This window comes from Hippocampus comes, unplaced genomic scaffold (assembly GCF_001891065.2).
Source record: "Hippocampus comes isolate QL1 unplaced genomic scaffold, H_comes_QL1_v1.1 scaffold111, whole genome shotgun sequence".
Classification (NCBI taxonomy): domain Eukaryota; kingdom Metazoa; phylum Chordata; class Actinopteri; order Syngnathiformes; family Syngnathidae; genus Hippocampus; species Hippocampus comes.
In genome coordinates this window covers 2,698,832-2,718,225 of record NW_017805698.1, presented here as the reverse complement: position 1 = coordinate 2,718,225, position 19,394 = coordinate 2,698,832, and the positions used below count along the sequence as shown (strand labels likewise).

At 40.1% G+C, this 19,394-nt stretch overlaps 1 protein-coding gene across 4 annotated transcripts in view; it reads left to right on the top strand.

Moving 5' to 3' along the window:
* pard3bb (par-3 family cell polarity regulator beta b) overlaps positions 1-18,895 on the top strand; it is a 124,847-nt gene extending 105,952 nt beyond the window's left edge. For 2 of the 4 annotated variants that reach the window (XM_019882421.1, XM_019882420.1), the window contains 3 exons: positions 13,899-14,114; positions 14,812-14,925; positions 16,185-18,895. In XM_019882421.1, coding sequence (XP_019737980.1) covers positions 13,899-14,114; positions 14,812-14,925; positions 16,185-16,299 — 445 coding nt within the window. In that variant the 3' untranslated portion in view covers positions 16,300-18,895. Of the gene's footprint in view, positions 1-13,898; positions 14,175-14,811; positions 14,926-16,184 lie in introns of those variants that run through there. The other 2 variants (XR_002169741.1, XM_019882422.1) reach the window with 2 other exon arrangements.
* The last annotated feature ends 499 nt before the right edge of the window (positions 18,896-19,394 follow it).

Genomic DNA, 19,394 nt, shown 5'->3' with positions numbered 1-19,394 from the left:
ATTGCAATACAATCCTCCTACTTCTGCTGCTAATGCCTTTTGACTTTTACTGCTGTCAATGAAGAGGCCAGTCAGATAACCTCTTTGTCACGTGGCCCTCCCCCACCTTTCTCCTTTTCTCTGCAGTAAGACAAGCAGCAAAGAGTTACGGAATTTTTTTCAAAAGTGTTGAACATGCATTAAATGTCCATCTTTATTTGCTGTTGGACATATTAATAGACTGTTCTGTTTCCGCATACTTTTATGGATTTTCCTTGCTGATATTACATTATAATGTTATTGTGGACTGTTGCTATTTTGAGATGCACTACTACTGCGACAGCTACTTAAAATGTCTGTTATTGAGTTATTCTACATTAATTAAAGCTTCAGTTCACTGATGTCAACCACAAGAGAAATGTAGCAAACTAAGCTGTAAGGAAATGACAACAATAAATAAGGCTTCATCAAAGCTTTCTTTATTTAATTTTAACATTTAATCTTTTATACGTCTTTTTTTTTTTTTAATTGCATCATATCATTGCGGTATAAATGAACACTTAATTCACACCGGTGGGCATATTTAAATGAATTGATTTTGTGCACTTGGGTTAGACTCTTCCTACAAGATGAAGTGCTGCATGCCTACTGAAAGTGACAGAAATGTTAGGCAGTGAAAATTTCCCATTGATCCTGTTAAGTTTAATTAACTTACATTAATCTCTTGAAGTCAAAATGTCAATGTTCTTTTAATTACCATGAGCTTGTTAAGGCAGAACATGATGGTCAGGCTAACGTGCTAGCTAACTTTGCTCCTTCGCCAATACGCAGCTCTTTAGCTATACTACTGATGTAAATTAAATACATACACATAAAATTAGATCAGAAATTTAGAATCAAAACTGTAACAACTCACTTTTAAAAAATATTTTCATTTCAATTTCAATGACTTTTAATGTGAAAAAATGTATTTTAATGTAAAGCACAGAGTTATTTTCTGTTGCAATGCTTGCATTTTTAATCAAGTATCACTCTCAAGTACTTTATACAAGACTGGTCTTTGGTTCTTAGGATGCACGAAAGAAAGTCAGCCAACGGAAGAAGTACTGAGAATAAGACCATTTTTGTCTGGTTCCCATCTCAGTTAAAAATGCTGAAGGATGGCTGTTTTACACCTCGTTCATGTGTGTGTATGTTTGTGCATGTCTGTGCATGTGACTGAGCAAGAGGGAGGCAGAGTGTCTGGGCTGGTGATGACTTTAGCAGATGGGGCCGAGAGCAGTGATGATCGTTAGGGGGTCTAGCTGTCGCTTTGAAAAGCCTTGAGAAATTGGAAACACACGCTCACACATACAGGGCACTGTCTCAGTCTCATGCTGTAGCGACTAGAAACGTACTTGGTTGTGCACTGACCTCCACCAAGGTGGAAAGATTTTGACCACAAAAGGATTTCTGGCGAATAAATTTTTCAGTTTGCTCCATTTAGTACCTTTGTAATGATAATAAATTCTTCCTTGCTTCGAGCAACTCTGCAAAGTGATGCGAAGTCACGGCTAATATCGTGTGCTGATAGCGTGGTGGACCATGAATGAGACCATTTGCATATTGGCCTGGGAGAGTTGACTGTTCCATTGAGAAAGAAACAGCAACAGGAGAAAATGTGTTTTTCAGTCCACATTTTTATTGAGTTGTGCACCAACAGAGGAGATTATCTTTTTTTTTCCACAAATTAAAATAATTCAGAGGTGTCTCAATGACATGTTTTCATCAAAATACTCCCAAGGATGAAGAATTATCGTATGCTTTACACACTTCATTTCTTGTCCTGATGAAATTAGCCTTTTTGAGTAGGTGGCCCTCTCTCATGGAATGGAGACAGTCCTCATTACCACTTACTGGTGAGCTCATGAGACAACTGTATAGTGACAGTCCACTCAAATGAACACACCTCACAACAAGCAGCAGTTTAACAGATGGTGAACAGTTCTTCAAAAGAAATGCCTTCAAGCTCTTTATTGCCACTCCCACTTGATGGCTACTGTTGAACTAAACACAGAATGGTGTACTTAAAACCACCACACACAATAGCTCTACCTTACAAGGTCTGTTGCACTTAATGCTAACAAACAATGAAAAACACCAGTCAGTTGGAAAACTCTTCTTTGTGTGCATCTCCTCATGTCTGTAAGCACGCAAGGACGACAGCGTCGCGAGGCAAGTTTGCCCATATTTGGAAGTGCTTGAGTAGCAGCCCATTTGGTTGGTTTATTGCTCCTACCTACCTTCAAAAATTCGGAGATACTGTAAGTCTGCCTGATTGTATTCTTTTTTTTTTCAAACAAAATTAAACAGTCCATTCCTGATCTCTGTGTTTGAATTGATACAAAAGGAGAAGAGAAATGAGGAACCAGATACTGATATTGTACTTATCACTGCCATTTTCCTCCTGCCGCCACTCCACCATTTCCCCTCCTCCACGTCACACCTTCTATCCCTATTTTACCAGTTTCTCACACTTCTCCACTTTTATCTCACAGTGCTGCATTATACTGGAACAATAGTCCCCTGTCGAGAGACAGTTTTAACTGTAAACAGCCAGCAAAGCTAAATCAACATGTGGTGATTCTACCTGAGAATTAGAGCTTTAAAATCATGGCGCTGCTACACTGCCTTGTATTAAGGAGAATAGGATCTCGGTCGCTGCCATGGCAACCTTGAATCCCCTATTTTAGTACTCTAAAATATTAGTGGGCTAGCTGAGACAAGTGTTTTATGTATTTATTTATTATTTGTTTTTTTTTTGTAAGTAGCTTTGGCGATCATTTTAACTTCAAGGTTGTATGCAGTGCTCATGCAAATTTTGCTGCCTTCGAAAACAATCACACATGCTTTGATTTTTACGAGAGTTTGGAACGATGAACCGATTAGACCTGATCGTCATTTGTTAAAGCGAGCGATACAGTTGTGTTGAAAGCAGACTCCTCATTTGAAATGAATCAGTCAGGAATCCTTTGCTGAATTGATTGTGGAGTTGTATATCGGCTACGGTGAGACTAGGAGTTGGTGTCTTGCCCAGGGAAACCAAGACAACAAGTATTTTAAAAAATGATGAGATTTATTTGAAAAAAAAACATGGAGAGACACCGTTCACAGATCTGTCAAGGGAGCCATGCATCTTGCGCTCTCATTTTATCTTGGTTTCTTCTATTTGGGAGGGGTTAAGGTCAGCACAATCAGCATTTTGAGCAGCTACACAGAATGCAGTCGAGTGCATGAGCAGGCAACTTTGCTTATCTGCAAAATAATTGGTCAGCATTCAAAGGTACGAACAGTTACTTACACTGTAAGATGTCAAATTCCCATTACAGTACATTGGTTGCCTGAGTTTTTAAAGTTTTCATCTCTCAAGCATTGCTAGATTACACTAAATGCCATGCATGCTCCGTAAAGTTATGTTGATGACTGACACAGGGGTGCAGAAATCAATTTTGGTGCAGTTCTCAAATGAGCACCACAGAATGTTGTTTGGTGCTTATTTTTTTTCCCTCTACCCACCAACCTCAACTTACTACCCGCCATAACTGGACTGTAAATTTTAACTTCCTGTCCCTTTGTGGTGAAAACATGATCGCCGTTGCATGATATCTCCACATATCTAATAAACTTAATGGGGCAAGCTGTGTGCACTTCTGCCAAGGTGTGGACCACTTGAGGAGGTCTTTCTAAAACCCACATCAAGCCTCTGTGCCTCTGATGTGCCAATTGCTTGTGAATTTAGGAAGAATGTGGCTTTTGTTTCGAGACATATTATATAACATTTTTCGGGGGGTGGGGGGCATGATGATGTTGTTTGATCGTTTACAGCTGTATTCATTGAGTTAGTCAATATTTATGCTTGTGTTGCCTTAAATTGTGTATAACTTTCAAAGCACATCAACTTGTTGTTATGAAATTATGATTATCTACCAGGATTTCTGTTGTTGATAGCAATCTGTTGTTTGAAATGCAGTTTTGACCCAATTAGATTAGCCAAAACACCCTGTCCCATTTTTCCTTGTTATCACTCTTATTGGATTTAACTCACCAGTCAGACATGTTGTTCAGGTCTCCGGGAAGGCCGTCATTTCCTCATTAGAATGATAATGTGATTATTACTCATGAGAAGTGCATGCTGTTTTTTTGTATCCTTTCCCCCTGCATGTCTCTTTTACTTGTGTCTTCCCATTATTTACCCCTATTTTCTACTTTTTCCATTGCGAAATTGCATTCTCTTCAACCACTTCCTTGTGCTCTCTAAGGTGTAGATAAAAACAAAAGAAAGGACATTCTTTGGCTCTCTTTAGGGGAGAAAAGAAACAGAATGCCCCTCACTTTTTCTGCCTCTCTCAATCTCTCTTGACAAGACCTCCCAACCAGGCCTGAGATTTTCCCAGACCACTTTACAACTGCTACATAAGTAACACCATTGTCCACTGTTTTTTTTTTTCTGCGTCTCTCAACTCATCAAGACCCTTGTTGTTTGTTCATTATGTAGGAGATGCTAAAAAGACCCTCCCATGAGTCTGCCTTATGCCTCGTATGTTTTTGCTCGTTGCTAGAATTACTTTGTACATCCCAAAAGTTGAACAAAGTTCATCAGTCAATGTAAAAATCTCATAACGCAATTGGTTTTTTTACATGTATCCGCTCGCATGGATTGTGAGATGATAATACAGCGGTACATGTGGTTAGCATGTCTCCCTTGTATGGGATCTGTTCAGGTACTTTCGTGTCCTCCCACACGCCAAAAACATCTATTCTCTATGTGAATTCTAATGACAAGCTGACAGCCTTCCCTCTGTTAGCCCTCACCAACCATGGTGGAGGGGTTTGGATGTCGCGATGATCTTAGGAGAAAAGTTGTCTGGGGATTTATGCCCCTGGTGGGGTCACCCATGGCAAACAGGTCCTTGGCGAGGGACCGGACAAAACACGGTTCATTATGATAAATAACAAAACCGGATTAAGTTGTCCCTTACCCGGACGCGGGTCATTGGGGCCCCCTTCTGGAACCAGGCCTGGAGGTGGGGCTCGTTGGCAAGTGCCTGTTGGGCCCCGCCAACAGGCTCAGCCCCAAGAGGCAACGTGGGTCCCCGTTCCCATGCTAGGGAAGGAGCCCGAGCTTTCAATAAATTTGACAGGCAAACTTGGTTACGTAATCTGTTTCACTTGAAACCAGAAACAGTCTTGGCTGTGACCCATGAAAACAGGAGAAATACTTTTGCGGTCTGTTTGCCTTTGTGAAGGTAATGAGCTCACCTGGTTGGCTGGGTTCTTCCTCAACTTGTGCACAGATAATTTTCAAACTCTTCATGTACCAAATTAGTAGCTGTGCTATTTTGTGGTTTTGTAATTTCACAAGCAATTTTTATCAAGTCATCACGCTCTGAGCAAAATGTCCCAGCTTGAAACTATTACATGTAGCAGAGGACTCTATTGGCTCAAGATGTGAAATAATTGAGGTAGTTTCATTAAACATGCTACACGTAATGGATCTCATGATGTTTCAGGAAGTCACCAACTAAACGGTCTAAGTGGTTTGGTATGATACTTTCAAGCCCAAATGCACCCAATTAAACCCAGCGGACTTACTTTAACAAGTGGAGCTAATATGATTATTTTACCGCTGTTACGCACTCTATCTGACAAGTTTATTTTCCATTTAATATGATTCATGTCTTAGTTTGATGTGACCAACTGTGACAATTATCTGAATGAGTGTCACTACCTGTGAAACTCAAAGAGAAAATATGGATCACTTACATGGGGTACTGTTAGTGTTTGCTGACACGCAGGCTACTGCAGCACGCCTGTCCAGCTTTTGGTCTTACTACACACAAATATTGTACAGGGTGTTCCAAAAGTCTTGGGCACATTTTGACATTGAATATCTCGGAAACTATTAAGGATATAAAAACGCATCTGGTAAATTCAGAAAGCTTGTAATCTCATTTTTTACATGGAATGTTCAAAGATGTTCAATGTGAGCACCATTGGTCACATGACACATATAAAGCCGATAGTCAAATTCTTGCCAAATGCGTCCCAGCATTGCATTGTCAATGGTTGCAACAGCTTCTGTTATTCGTCCTGTTCTTTTAGCTGGGCATAAGCACCCATCCGTTATGAATTTACCATGCCATCTCACTATGGACTTCCTCTCTGGTGGCTCCTTTCCGAATTTTCTGCGAAATGCATGTTGAACAACAGTCCATGATTCCGTTTTGCAAATTCAAGCACACAAAACGCCTTTTCTGGTTGAGTGAACGCCATTAATGGGTCTGAAACGAAATAAAAAAATCAATAGCCTTACGAAAAACTTAATATAATGAGCTTTAAAATGGCACGACTTTTATCTTACTACCATTCATAGTTAAGGAGATATGGGGACTTCAAATGTGCCCAAGACTTTTGGAACACCCTGTATATTATTTTATCAGAGTGACTAACAGTCAGCTTGAAACAATTCATTTTTGACAGGAAGGTGTTACGGTTCTTTTGGATTACCCGTATACTTTGCTAACTTAATCTACCACGGGTGTGACTGGATACCACAGCGAAAATTGTATAAATGCCATTTTATTTATAGCGTGACATCCGCTTAAAAAAAAAAAAATCAAATATCAGGTTGTCAAGGCTACTCATTTAGCTTCAGCCTCTAGCTGTGACTTTTTCTCCAAATCATAAAGCCTTATGATGTGTGCAATTAAGGACTTTTTTTTTTCTCCACATGCTGACTTGACCAACCTTGCTGTAGCTCTCATGCAAGTCTGCAGCAGAGCCACATGTGAGGAATATAATTAATTGTACTCTTCCAAACTGTCCATTTAACGAATCTAAATGACTTAGTTACCCCTAGTATCAGTATCTTTTTTTTGGCCATAGCTTCACCAATCTGTTTCCAACTGGCATTGCTGTATTGTGATGTTTTGTGAACCAGCACTCCAAATCTCCATTGTTCTGCCCTCTTCTTCTGTGTTTCCGAGGCAACAGTCCCTTACCATCTGGAAAGTCTTCATTCCCGCTTCCTCGCTCTTTCCTATAATTGGTTTGTCCCCTGTCCTTCTCCCTTTTCTTTCCTTGATCGAATACATTTTGTATTCACTCACTGTGGACGATCTTTTTTTTTTTTTTTTTTTGCAGTTTTCCCCCTCACATTCACCCCCCCTCCACACACACACACACACACACACACACACACACACACACACACACATGAACCCGATACCAGCATGTGTCTGCATTTGCACACGCTCCTCCATTCACTGGAGAATGTAATCATGTTAGTTTCCTGGACAGGCCACTTTGTGATTCATTATTTCTTGGTGAATTAATCATATTTGGAAGACATTTATTGGCAAAGACAGGTAGAAGGCCCTTCAAGTGTTTTTTTTTTCTTTTTTACATTTAAACTTCAATTGACCGTCTGAGCATGGTGACATTCAATATGGCCAAACTTTTGCATTTGTTCCAACTTTGTCCAGCTGTATCTGCTCAATCTTTATTGAGGTGGGGGTTTTTTTCATCGCAATTTTTAGTCTTCGTTTATCCCTCTCCACACTGAATTTCCCTGTAAGTGTTAGATTTCCGTTTCCTTTTTTTTCCCCCTCATCTTTAAACTAATGTCTCAAGATCATTGGTCTGGCACGTTTTGCTATCATTTTTAATCTTCCTTCTTTTTGACCCTATGTCGATAAATCCATTGTTGTCGTCTCAACTCGGATTGCCGTGGGTAAAAGCCGCAATGGCACACTTTTGGAGCACATATTTCTTTTGCGGATCAAGACAAAAAGAGGTCACGAAAGCCCCTATTCTGTAGCCTTCTCAGTTATTTGATTAAAATGTGTTTGGGAACAGGTAGTGGTAGTGATAAATAGTGCTATGGGGGCTTTACAACCCACCTAAAGACAAAGGAGGCTATAATGAATAAAATAAGTGTTAAAGTGAAATTTTTTTGAACTACAACGCCAATAACTGATGTCATGCGAGGCCCGCGGCGCCCAAAGATTTTTAAACACACACACACACACACACACACACACACACACACACACACACACACACACACACACACAAATTGACAGTGCCCATCTGTCTACCTAACACATGCGCTTCCTAATTCACTTGTGACAGGTCAGCAAAGTGAGTCCTGTCATTCTCCCAAAATGGCCGATTCACACCAAAATGATTATTTCTTTCCATGTTAGTAAGGGAAAATGATCTCAGGTGGGGGTGTCAAATATGTTCTTAGCTTCCCTGGTAATCCTCCCCCCTGACCATCGAGATTTTATGCCGTGCCCTGTCAGTGGAAGCAAAAAGCTTCACATTTCTTGCATGGTACCTTGAGACTTTTTTTTTTGTGTGTTCCATAGATGTCTGAGAATCTGGAAACTGTTGCCTGGGGAAACTTTCCAACGAGTGACTCAGAGTGAATTGTTGGGGGTGGTGTTCGTGACCTCTAAAATCCATTCATATTCACCAGAATGCACACCTTTGCAAACCATGTCGGTGCTAAGGCCAAAACGGAGAACGATCATTAACAGAAGCTACGACCATCAGCATATAAAATTGAAACATCATGGCACTATACTTAATGGACGAGAACTTGTTGAATTACTGGTGACCCCACCTAAACCAAATGTTTATTTGTCCTTTATTTCATTTTGCTTTTCATTTCTTTCTTTCCTAATTCCTTCTTGATGATATCCTCTAGTCTTTGACCTATATAATTGTTAGTTAGGAGCTAATGGCGTATCGCGTGACTTGGCGGGGTCAGGGATCAAGGCAGGTTTAAGGGCCTCCAGGACCGATGCACCAACACAAATCTCCCTGGCAGCTGAACTAACAAGAAACCATCTCTGACACTCAATCACACAAACACACTCAGTGTGCAATCACTTAGCCATAAGTAGCAAAATAGCTTCATGTCTTATTTGGCTTCTGCCTATCTCTGCTGCTTCAGGTGTCACCCGTAATGTTTTTTTTCACTCGCTGAGATTAGGTTTTGTCACAACTCACACATACGGACCAAGATTCCTAATTCCATACCTGGCCAGGGTTTTCACACGGGGGCTTAGTGTGGTTTAGTTTAGTCAACAAAGGCAACTGTCAATCATACTGGAAGCCGCTTCTTTCTGTGATGTTGTCTGGCCAGTGTGTCTGGGGAAGAAAAAAAAAAAATACTTTGAATTACTTTAAATTGCATTCTGTATGCGCGTACTTTTGCTCTACTACCATCACAGCACACGCCGTAAAGGGATTTATGTTATACTAAATGTAGCAGTGATGAGCAGGAGATAACAAAGTAGATTTTTATCGCCATTCTATTTGGACTGTGATGCCTCTGGGTTTTTAAACACTAGAGTGCTGGATTAGGAAAGTGACTGTTGCGACATTATATCACAGGAGCCATCTTTATTACAAGAAATAACATGAGAACAGCAAACACATTTTCTTTTACCATTGCTTCTATTTTTTTTTGTAGTATTACTTTTTAGCTCGCTCTCATTCACACTCCATTTTCCTTCCCTCCAACCTCTACCGTTTTACCATTTTCCTTCTCTTTACTCATTTTGAGGCATAACAGGTTTTTTTGTTTTTTAATCAACTCACTCCATATTCTTTATATCTACTTTCGCGAAACGAATGTGTGTTTGGTGGAAGACCGTTTCAGAAGAACGATGTTTGTGCATGCACCTGTGAGAGCACCCATGGGTATACATGGGGGGTAGCAGCTGCATACAGCACTTTTACAAGAGTAAGTGAAAGAGTGTGTGTGTGTGTGGGGGGGGGGGGGTGCTGAGGTTATACAACATAACAACTCCTGTGTTTACTCTCAAATCCATCGCAAACCTGAAATCCCCCAAAATTAGAAAGTCTCACGTTACTGCAAAACACTGTCTGAGTCCACGGCTTAGCGAGCTGTATTAGCATTGATCCCTTCAACTCTTCAACCAATGGTTTCCCCATCTCGATATGTAGTTTTGGTAGTTGCTGCTTTTGTAGATGTGTTTCAAAAATAAATAAATAACTGAACGTATTTCTTCACAACTTTTAGAGCTTCAAAAACCCCAACTTCCTCCCACAGCCATAGTACAGACACTGACCTGTGAGAGGCACTATTGTGCCGTAGGTCATCCAGACTGCCACATAATCCGAAGAAGAAAAAAGTAATTGAAGAACGTTAGCTTACGTCATCTCAACATTGCACTTACAAACACGTCTCTTTTTCATTTTATTGCATTGATTAACTTGTGACACACATGAAAACACTTGACACAAAGACTCCTCTAGTTGTGCTCCTCTAGTTGTGTCCAGCAAGAGCACAAATGTCAGGTGTTGTGTTGAGCACACAAATAAGGATTTGCCAGCAGAAACATTGAACAGGTGAAACATCACGATTTGTTGGTCTTGCTGTTTTTAAGCGGATTCAGAAGGGAAAATCACTCATGAAGCATTTTACGCCACAGGATAATTGATCAGATAATCTTTCAGAAACATTTCGCAAGCTGTGCTGACCTCAGAAATGTTGTTCAACCGCACCCCCCCCCCAAAAAAATGCTTGAGAAATGTGCCCTGATGCCCTCCACCATTTTTAAATGCTGCTCTTGACTAACCTTTACTGATGGATGTTACCCTTTATCTTTTAGAGATTAATATTGAAAGCAACACGCTGTCCACAGAGCTAACAGACTATGTTGAGACGCTGAAGAGTTTCACGCTAGACTTTTGTTTTACGAACAAAAACGGTATACATAAACAAAATGTGTATGTGCAAAAATAGTCTTTGAAAATAGTAGAAAATTGAAGATTAAAAACAAGTACTTTTCGATTGGAAGAATAATGTCACAGAAAAAAAGCAACTGTAAACACAAAATAAATAAAGGATGCAACATGTTCAAACAATAAAACTTGGAGGGAAAGAAGTATAGGACAGGCAAAAAGAAAAGAGGGATGAAGACATTCAGTGAGAGCACGCTAATTCCGTTTTCTGCAAAGGTTCAGGATCAATGCTTCAAAGGTAAGGAAATGTGGTTTTGTGAGGTAGGCGTGAAGAGTAAAGGATTGTCCATCTCTTTGTCAGCCCTGCGACTGACGGATAATCGGTCCAGCATGAACACCCCGCACCACTGTGATTATTATGTTTGTGAAAACTCTGGATGTTGTTCCCTTCTAACTTCTCACACACGTGCCATTCAGATTATTTTAGGTTGGGAGGGTGTGACTTGGAAAGTTTAATTAGAGGTTTCTTTATGTACATTAACGCTGCCGTTTTGCTTCTCATACTGCAACCGTTGTTGTGTGCTTGTGCTTGAATGCATGCATGTGTGTGTAATGACCAGCCGGTAATGGCTTCCACTCTCATTATTACCCCATAATCCCCAGCTGCTGTGCAGTCCTGACTTGAGTTCCTGGTGGGAGAATTCCAAACTTGCCACTGGATTTGCAATTGATTCCCCACAGATTGGAACTGGATTTCCACTCCATTACCAATATGGCCACTCTCATAAGACTGCAGCAACTACTTTGGTTTTATTGTTGTTATTATTATTGAGTCTTTTTTCTGTTTGTGAAATGCCATGAATTATTTAGGAAAATATGCAAGAAGATTGTCAAAAGTATCTGAAACGGCAGTGGTTGATATCTCACATTCTGTAGATGTATTAGTATTTTTTTTAATAAGATACACATAACATGTGAGATCATTGAATTGTCGTGGCAAAAATATAGCCACTGGAAGGCAAAATAGTGTGTTTTGTGTTGTGCTCTCAGTAGGATGTGAGTTGGATGCTCTTGTACATCTGCCTTGTAGTCCTGGTCCTATGCACTGCTCTTATCTCTGCCTTTGTGACATCATCATGGGTAGGCCAAACAGTTGCTGACAGACTGCCTGACCGATATGGGTACAGGTTTACTTTCTGGAGAGCAGTCTGCCATAGCTGCTGTCAAAAGTCATAACCCTCTAAAAACAAACATTTGGTAGTACTGGACAACTGATAGGCCTATAACTGTGGATGGGCTTTTCAGCAATCACTGTGGCTACATATTTATATATTAAAAACACATACACACACACACACACACACACACAAAAAAAAAATGGTATTGGAGAAATGTTAAGATGATTACTTAAACTGTGAGCCACAAAAAAAGGAACCAGGGTAAGTAAAGTGTTTAATGATTATTGTCCAATCTGCATTTGAATCAATCTTTGATCTCGGAGTCTTCAAGACCCGCCCACTCAACAATGTGAAATTACCTTTATGTGTTGCTTTGGCACTCATTTGGAGAGTTGACATTTGGTTCTGGAAAAAAAATAATAATAATAATAATGATGAAATGAGTTACGTGAGGAACAGGCACAGTTTACGACTATCCAAACCCCCGCATTTCTAAATAAACTGAGGTGAGAAACATATGTAGGAAGACAAAGTGATCGTGCAATCATGCAAGACCCCCTAATGTTAGATATATGCTGGACATGTCTGTACAGCATTTGATTTCCTCTGGGCACAAACCATCCATATCGATTAACAACGTCTGCCACATTACAACAACTGTGTCTGTGGGAGGGATAACTGAGCCGGAGGTGATTTAAAACTGTCACATGTTACTTGAATGTCTTGAGTGTTTCGACCGGTCAATAGTTTATTGAACCAATCCACCACAAACACAGTAGAATCACTTCTGATTCTTTATGCACTGGAATAATTGAAGCAACGGTGATTGTCTGACTTTTCCCACACGGGCATAAATGCTGTTGATTCATTCTCGGGTTCTCAACTAGTTTGTAATCTAAAGGAGCAATGGAGTCACCTCTGGGATGCTGAGCAAAAGCCACACTATGGCAACGCTTCTGGGCAGCATGAGTAAATACCACACTACAATTTCTAGATTATTTCTATAGCATTTTGACAGCAACTATAGCTGTCAACAAAGGGCTAACATAATGGACAATTTAAAAAATATATATGCTTTTGTAATTTAATTATACAACAGCTCACTTTATAGTAGCATTTAGAATACAGGAGGTTTAGAGTTGGATTAGCTATTGTTGCATATGTTGTGCGAAGATGCAAGTAGAAGAGAGTGCAGCACAAACATTGAAGTCTCGCTGACCAACATGAGGGCACCGGCATTTTAGATGTCTTTGGCCAGGATACCGAAATTGTAATCACAAGCGCGCACGTCGTCACTCAAGTTTGCTACAAGCTGAGTTTGAATGTAAACAAACAACTGCAGTTTTTCAGAATTATCACCTTGTACTTTGGTGAGTAAAACGTCCACAGGTTTTGTTCAATTAACGTGTTCCATTCAGTCCACTCTATAGCTTCACTTTACTTCATTTTAGCGCCGGCTCTCGTCCCTCTCTATATATCCTCTGGAATGCATTTTTGGCAGAGTGTATGCCGGCGGCCAGTCACAAATTGGTGCGAAGCGCTTCGCTGGTGCGGCATTGGAGTCCATTCTCTGCCCAAAAAAAATGCCAAAATGCTGCAGTATTGCAAGCGGCCCAGCTTGACACAGAAAGGGACGAAAGCATTAGAGCAGTTCAAAACAAGCACCAATATTTAATGCCCAAGAATGTCATGACTCAAAATCGCTGAAAACAGTCCAGAACTGGCTGGCATAGTGGTCAATCAACATTAAATGTCAAAAAAGCAAATTAAGGAGAAAGTCGATATATATTCTTTTGAAGTTGGTCTTCTCATATAGCAATGAGCAGTATTCGAATCTGCACTTAAGATACGTACTAGAAATTTTGCCCTGCATTTATTGCAGTACAGCAAGATCCTTCAAAAAAAAAAAAAAACTACCCACATGTGAAATGATAAGTTGGTGTTGTCCTCATCGCTCATTTGTCACGTTCCCTTTTCCAGACGAGGTCCATTGGATCCAGCTGAATACACCATGCATCCCTGGGCAGGTCATTACATGAGTGTTCCCCAGGCTCCGCAAGGTTACCACAAGGCCCCGTCCTACCCCCACCCCAACTTGCAGTCCCCTCCATCATTCTCCAACTACCCCCCAAGTCAACCTTACTCACGGCCAGGGGACCCTCGGGGAGTTGACTCTAGTTTTTACCCCCACCCAAGGTAATTGAATGCAACAGATTCTTCTTCTGCTCATGGTCCTCCTCAATCAGCTCACCGAAGGTGTGTCAGAAACGTTCCAGGACAGCTGTCACAAAATATATATTTCCTATCCAAACTACATTTTTTTTTTCTATATCAGAATAATAATCCTGAAGTCTAACACACATTGTTTTGCCTTCATTCACAACTGGAGGCATTCTTCCAGGATTCTTCCCCTCTCCTTCATTATCACAGACATCTTGATGTCGTCCATGCCATCCAGTCTCGTTGATGATCCTCTTGAGCAGGAGGGGAAAAAAAAAAAGCACAAAATGCCATCAACGCTTGTCTCTCTTGCTGTCTTGGACCTCAGATCCATGACTCTTCACCGGTGATGACTCTTCCAAGCAAGTCAGCTTTCATGGGCCTCTTCACTCCCTCTGATCGTTACTCGACAACCTGTCAGAGAGGATATGAACAAAAGTTCACTGCAGAGATCTGATGTCACAGTAATACAGTCCAGGGTGATATTCCAAGAAAGGGAAAAACATATAGTTTATAGCTTGAGTTTAAAATGTATCTTTTATGACAGCAGTCCTACAGCTTGTCTGACACATTTTGTAGCTGCATGTTGTATATTTAGCCACGGCTAACTGGTGTTCCTGCATAAAGGTTACACCACTAGCTACTTGTTACACTCCTTGTTTTGTGCCCTCAGCTCCCAGCAGAGAGGACCTTTGCGACAGGATGTGCCCCCATCACCCACTCCACCGCTTCGGGGACTGCGGTACGACACAATGACCCGTGGAAATGCTGGTGGAGGCGCTTACAGGTAAGATCAGTTTGAGGGTGAACATGTGCCTATGTACTTGTCAACATTTTGGAAGTTTTAGAAAAAAAAATCAAGAACGGTTAAGTGGGCTGATAGCATGCTGCAATAGTGTGGGTTACCTCCAAAATAAAAATCCATATTCCATTTTGTAATCCAAATGGTCCATTATGTTCTATAATATAATGGCAACTGATAGATGGTAAATATAGTGAACCCCATTTTGGCATAAAATAGAGCTAGTCCGTGCTTCTTTAAAGTCCTTGTAAAGTGAAAATAAATGTCTTATAAACTTGACACACCACACAACTTTGCCAAATTTGAATGATTAAAAAAAAAAAATCTTCAAGAACTGTAGTTTTCAGACTCAAAGTCACTCCGGAGTATGTAGCCCCAGTCAAAAAAATGCATCACGAAGAAAACAAACATATATGTAATTTGCATCTGTGGGGGACTTGTATTTGACAGAAAGCGAGACCAAGAAGAGTAGTCAAGTTTTGCAAAATCCTCATTTCCTAATTGTGTTGATGGCAGCAAACAAATTCTAGTTGGATTTAAAACTTCGGCTTCTAACAATGGATATTGTTTTCTTTTTAGTTTAAAATGGCTTACCTGAAATGTTGTAAAATCCCGGTTGGTCATACCACCGTTTGGTGCCGTAAAGTAAATTCTTGTTGTGGATGCCGCATGCTAAAGGTGGCGGCAATGCACTCTTAAATGTTCATGTCAGCAGACTATACATGGCAAAAAAAAAAACAAACAAACAAACAAAACTGAAATGGTGAAAAACTGTTAAATTACGTTGCCATATCGCCACAATTGAGTACTCCGTAGTTGTTTTTATCCAGTACACAGTAATGTATTTAGAAACAAATTCCTGAATTCACTTTACAGAGTCTATAATATTTGGCTAATGTATTTTGCCTGAATATAATACAGTGTTCAAATTATTTAAGTTGTAGCTGCATATCAGTTTGTTGTACTCTGTCTCAGGCGGTTGTCCTGGAGATACATCAAATTATCACAATCACCTTTTGAGAGCACAATTTAGGAATACATATTTTTTTGGCTGAGCTGTTAGCACTTCTATTCATTTCAAGAACCTCGTATTTTGAATACCACTCATTTAAACTGCTCCTGCCTTGGGTTACATTTATGCTAATGTTATGTAAATGATCTTACTTCCCAACACACAAATGAAGCCACGGCATTCCATGCTGGCGTCTCTATTCTTATGTAAGAAAAAAAAACTATTCCTACAGGCACCTTGGGGATCCCAGTCCAGAACAGTATGGCTACACCGGAGAGACTGGACGACAGCAACATCAGCACAAAACCAACCCAAGACAAAAGAATGCCATGACTGCAGCTGTGTAGATTTGCATCCAGAGAGAGCAATCAGAAAATACAAAATAGTCTTTTAACACAGTTCTGTATTCGGTGCTCCAATGAGTCGCAGAAATCAAAGCTCATTGTGCTGGAATTCAGATTTCTCTCACTATCAAACACAATCTGCTGTTTGAAGTCCACCGACAAGCTAGACAAAGGAGGTTAATTGTAGGCCGCAATACACGAAATCGCTTTGTTTGAAGTCATGATAATTGCCTCCCTTAACAAACCACATCCACTAACTGTGTCTTTAGAACCATGTCTGCTCTCACACCAGGGAAATATCAGTCAGTCAGTCGGCTGGTTGGACCGCCACTTTGGTTACAAATGAACTCCAATATTGTTTCGTCATGCACCATCATCAGGATCAGGATTTGATTGTGTACTGTACAACCAAATACTGTCATAACCCAAAACGTTAGGATCCGTAGTTTTGGGCATGAATACATTTACACGCAAGGCAAAGTCTGAAACTTTGTCTTTCTGCACTTATGAATGATGGCATTGAAAAGGTAACGATATAACACTTAAGCACATTTGAATCCAGATTTTAACCACTTCATTTAATGTGACGATACAATAATTTACGAAAACTTTCAGTCACTCCACTTAGTCACACAAGTAACACACAAACTGATCAAACTCAAATGTTTGTCTTTCTGAAGACGAATAGTGACAAAGGTCAGGACGTACCACTGTTGTAAACAGGCCCAAACCACTGTTCTGTTCAAAACATAAACCGTTAGATGGAATACATTTGGTTGTTTTTACGGCCCATATAATAAACGCGCACACTCCAGGCGATTTCAGCAGAATTCTTCAACTGTTTACTTGAATGGGTGATTGTAGTATCAAATAAGACAAATTAAGTACACAAAAAAATTGGGGGCTGTAGAAGTGGGGGGAAAGGGATTGCTAGAGGACTGGAAATTTTTTTTTCCCTTTTCTTTTTTTTTTAGTCCCATCAGTCCACACTCTTTTTGGCCTGGTGATGTGTTCAAGTACACACAGGAACCAAGCGAAAGGGTCCACTTAGTGTTGGCACACCATTTAACCACTTGCTAAAAAGTCACTTGACAGAAATAAGCGTTCAAACCTGTGTTATCATCTTTTCTAGTTGAACAGCATGTCAGTGGATAATACATGCACCAAAAAAAAAAAAAAAAAAAAAGCATTTCAGAATCAGCTCAATTGCTTTTGATGAAACTCCACTGAAGCATTTCATTTTGGTCGCAATTTTGCTTGTCAATTTTGGCCAAACCAAGAGGGTACGAATAAATTGACTAGAGGGCTCAGAAATGAAACGGTGGTGTTGGATGAGGGTAAGGATACACAAGGGGGAGGAAGAATGTGGCTCGAAGATGCAGTGCAGGATTTCACGAATGTGGCACAGAAGAGTTTGAGTGAGAGTTTCGAGTATATCCTGGAAATGTAACTCTGCAGTGGGAGGAATACATTTTTAGCGCCAAGGTTAATCATAGTTCTCTTCACTACAGGTATTACTGGAAAAAAAAAGGTATTGCAGTATGACTGTGAGCGTGGGGAATGTACGAGTGTTGGAGAAAATGATCCAATAGCAAATTACTGAAGAGGAGCTCCACTTCACTGAGATGTGAATGTTACATGCAGTCACTTTACTGTCATTACAAGTATGTGGTTAGTCTCAATGGTCACTGACCAGGTGCGTCAGAAAAACTCCAGGACACAACAGATATACAGTGGGGCCTTGAGATAAAGAGTTGAATTTGTTCCGTGGCCATGCTTATCTCAAATCATCTTCCCCCAACGAAATGAATGGAAATGCCATTCATACTTTCCAGCCTGCCAAGAAAACAACCATTTTTTTTAATAAGGAAACTAGCCCTCTTTAATATTATACTTCATTGAAAAAATATATTGTAATGTCGTTATAGGATGCAAAGAACAGTTCTGCCACATTTCTTGCTTCAATTCAATGGACATTGTGCTGCTCCTTTTGCGATTTGGCCACCAGGGGGCGGTATGAGATGAGATGAGCTCAGTGCAGCACAGGCGTCTCAGATTTTTGCTTGCAAATTAAAGCTAAAAGTCGTCTGAGCGAAAGTTGGGTCACTGGTTTCCCAAGGTGCTCACTTGTTTGTAACTCCAGTCCTGGAACTTTTCTGACACAACTTGTACAAAGTACCTATATGCAATTCATAATTCTGATTTTTGTTTTTAAACACCTTTCTTTTTATGAATGTCTTTATTAATATGGATTCGCAGATTGTTTCACAAAAGTCACCTTGCAGTCTTTAAGCACACGTTTTACACGAATGAACAAGCAAACCTTTTGTGAAAAGTGCATACTGTTGCACGGTCGAACATCCTGTATGCAAGCTCTGTTCTTTTTTTTTGTGGTATAACCTAAAGGTACATTCCAGGAGTCCCTTTTTTTAAAGACTTCTGTTGCTCACCGAAACCAGTGTATGAAGGAAAAATAATATTTTTATTAAGTGTATTGTTTGTAAAATCCATGAAAACAAATATAACTGTCATTTTTGTAATGGTCACATTTTATATTACAGCATGTATATAACATTTTTTGCATTAAAAATGTTTTCAACAATACACGAGCTCTGATGTCTTTACATAAAGTTGCCTGTGCTTTTTATACATTCTAACCTCTCCTCTGCGCATCTGTTAAGGTTAATTACGTGTGAGTCGAGAGAAGTGATTTTCCTCCAGCCTTGCATATTCTACAAGGTGAGTCCAATTTTAGTCCGTTAAGCGGCTGATAAGTTGTCTCTTTGTACAGAGCGATAGATGCCGGGGCACCAAATTAACGTGCAGCTAATTATCAATTAGAAAAAAAAAAAAGTATATCCGGTGCTTTGATTGCAGCCCAAAGTTTAGAGCTTTTCTGGCATGTTCCCACCACCATGCTGGGTCATATGCCTCCTTTTAATAAGCATTTTGCCACAGCTTCTCGTGTTATCAGCCGCGAAAGGAGCAGGACTTGGACAGCAATCAGTGAAGTTAGTCGTAATGAGACACAGAGTCCCAGGGAATTTTTTTTATCAGTCAAGACCTTAATTAGCATATCCCACACCCTTTGACCAATG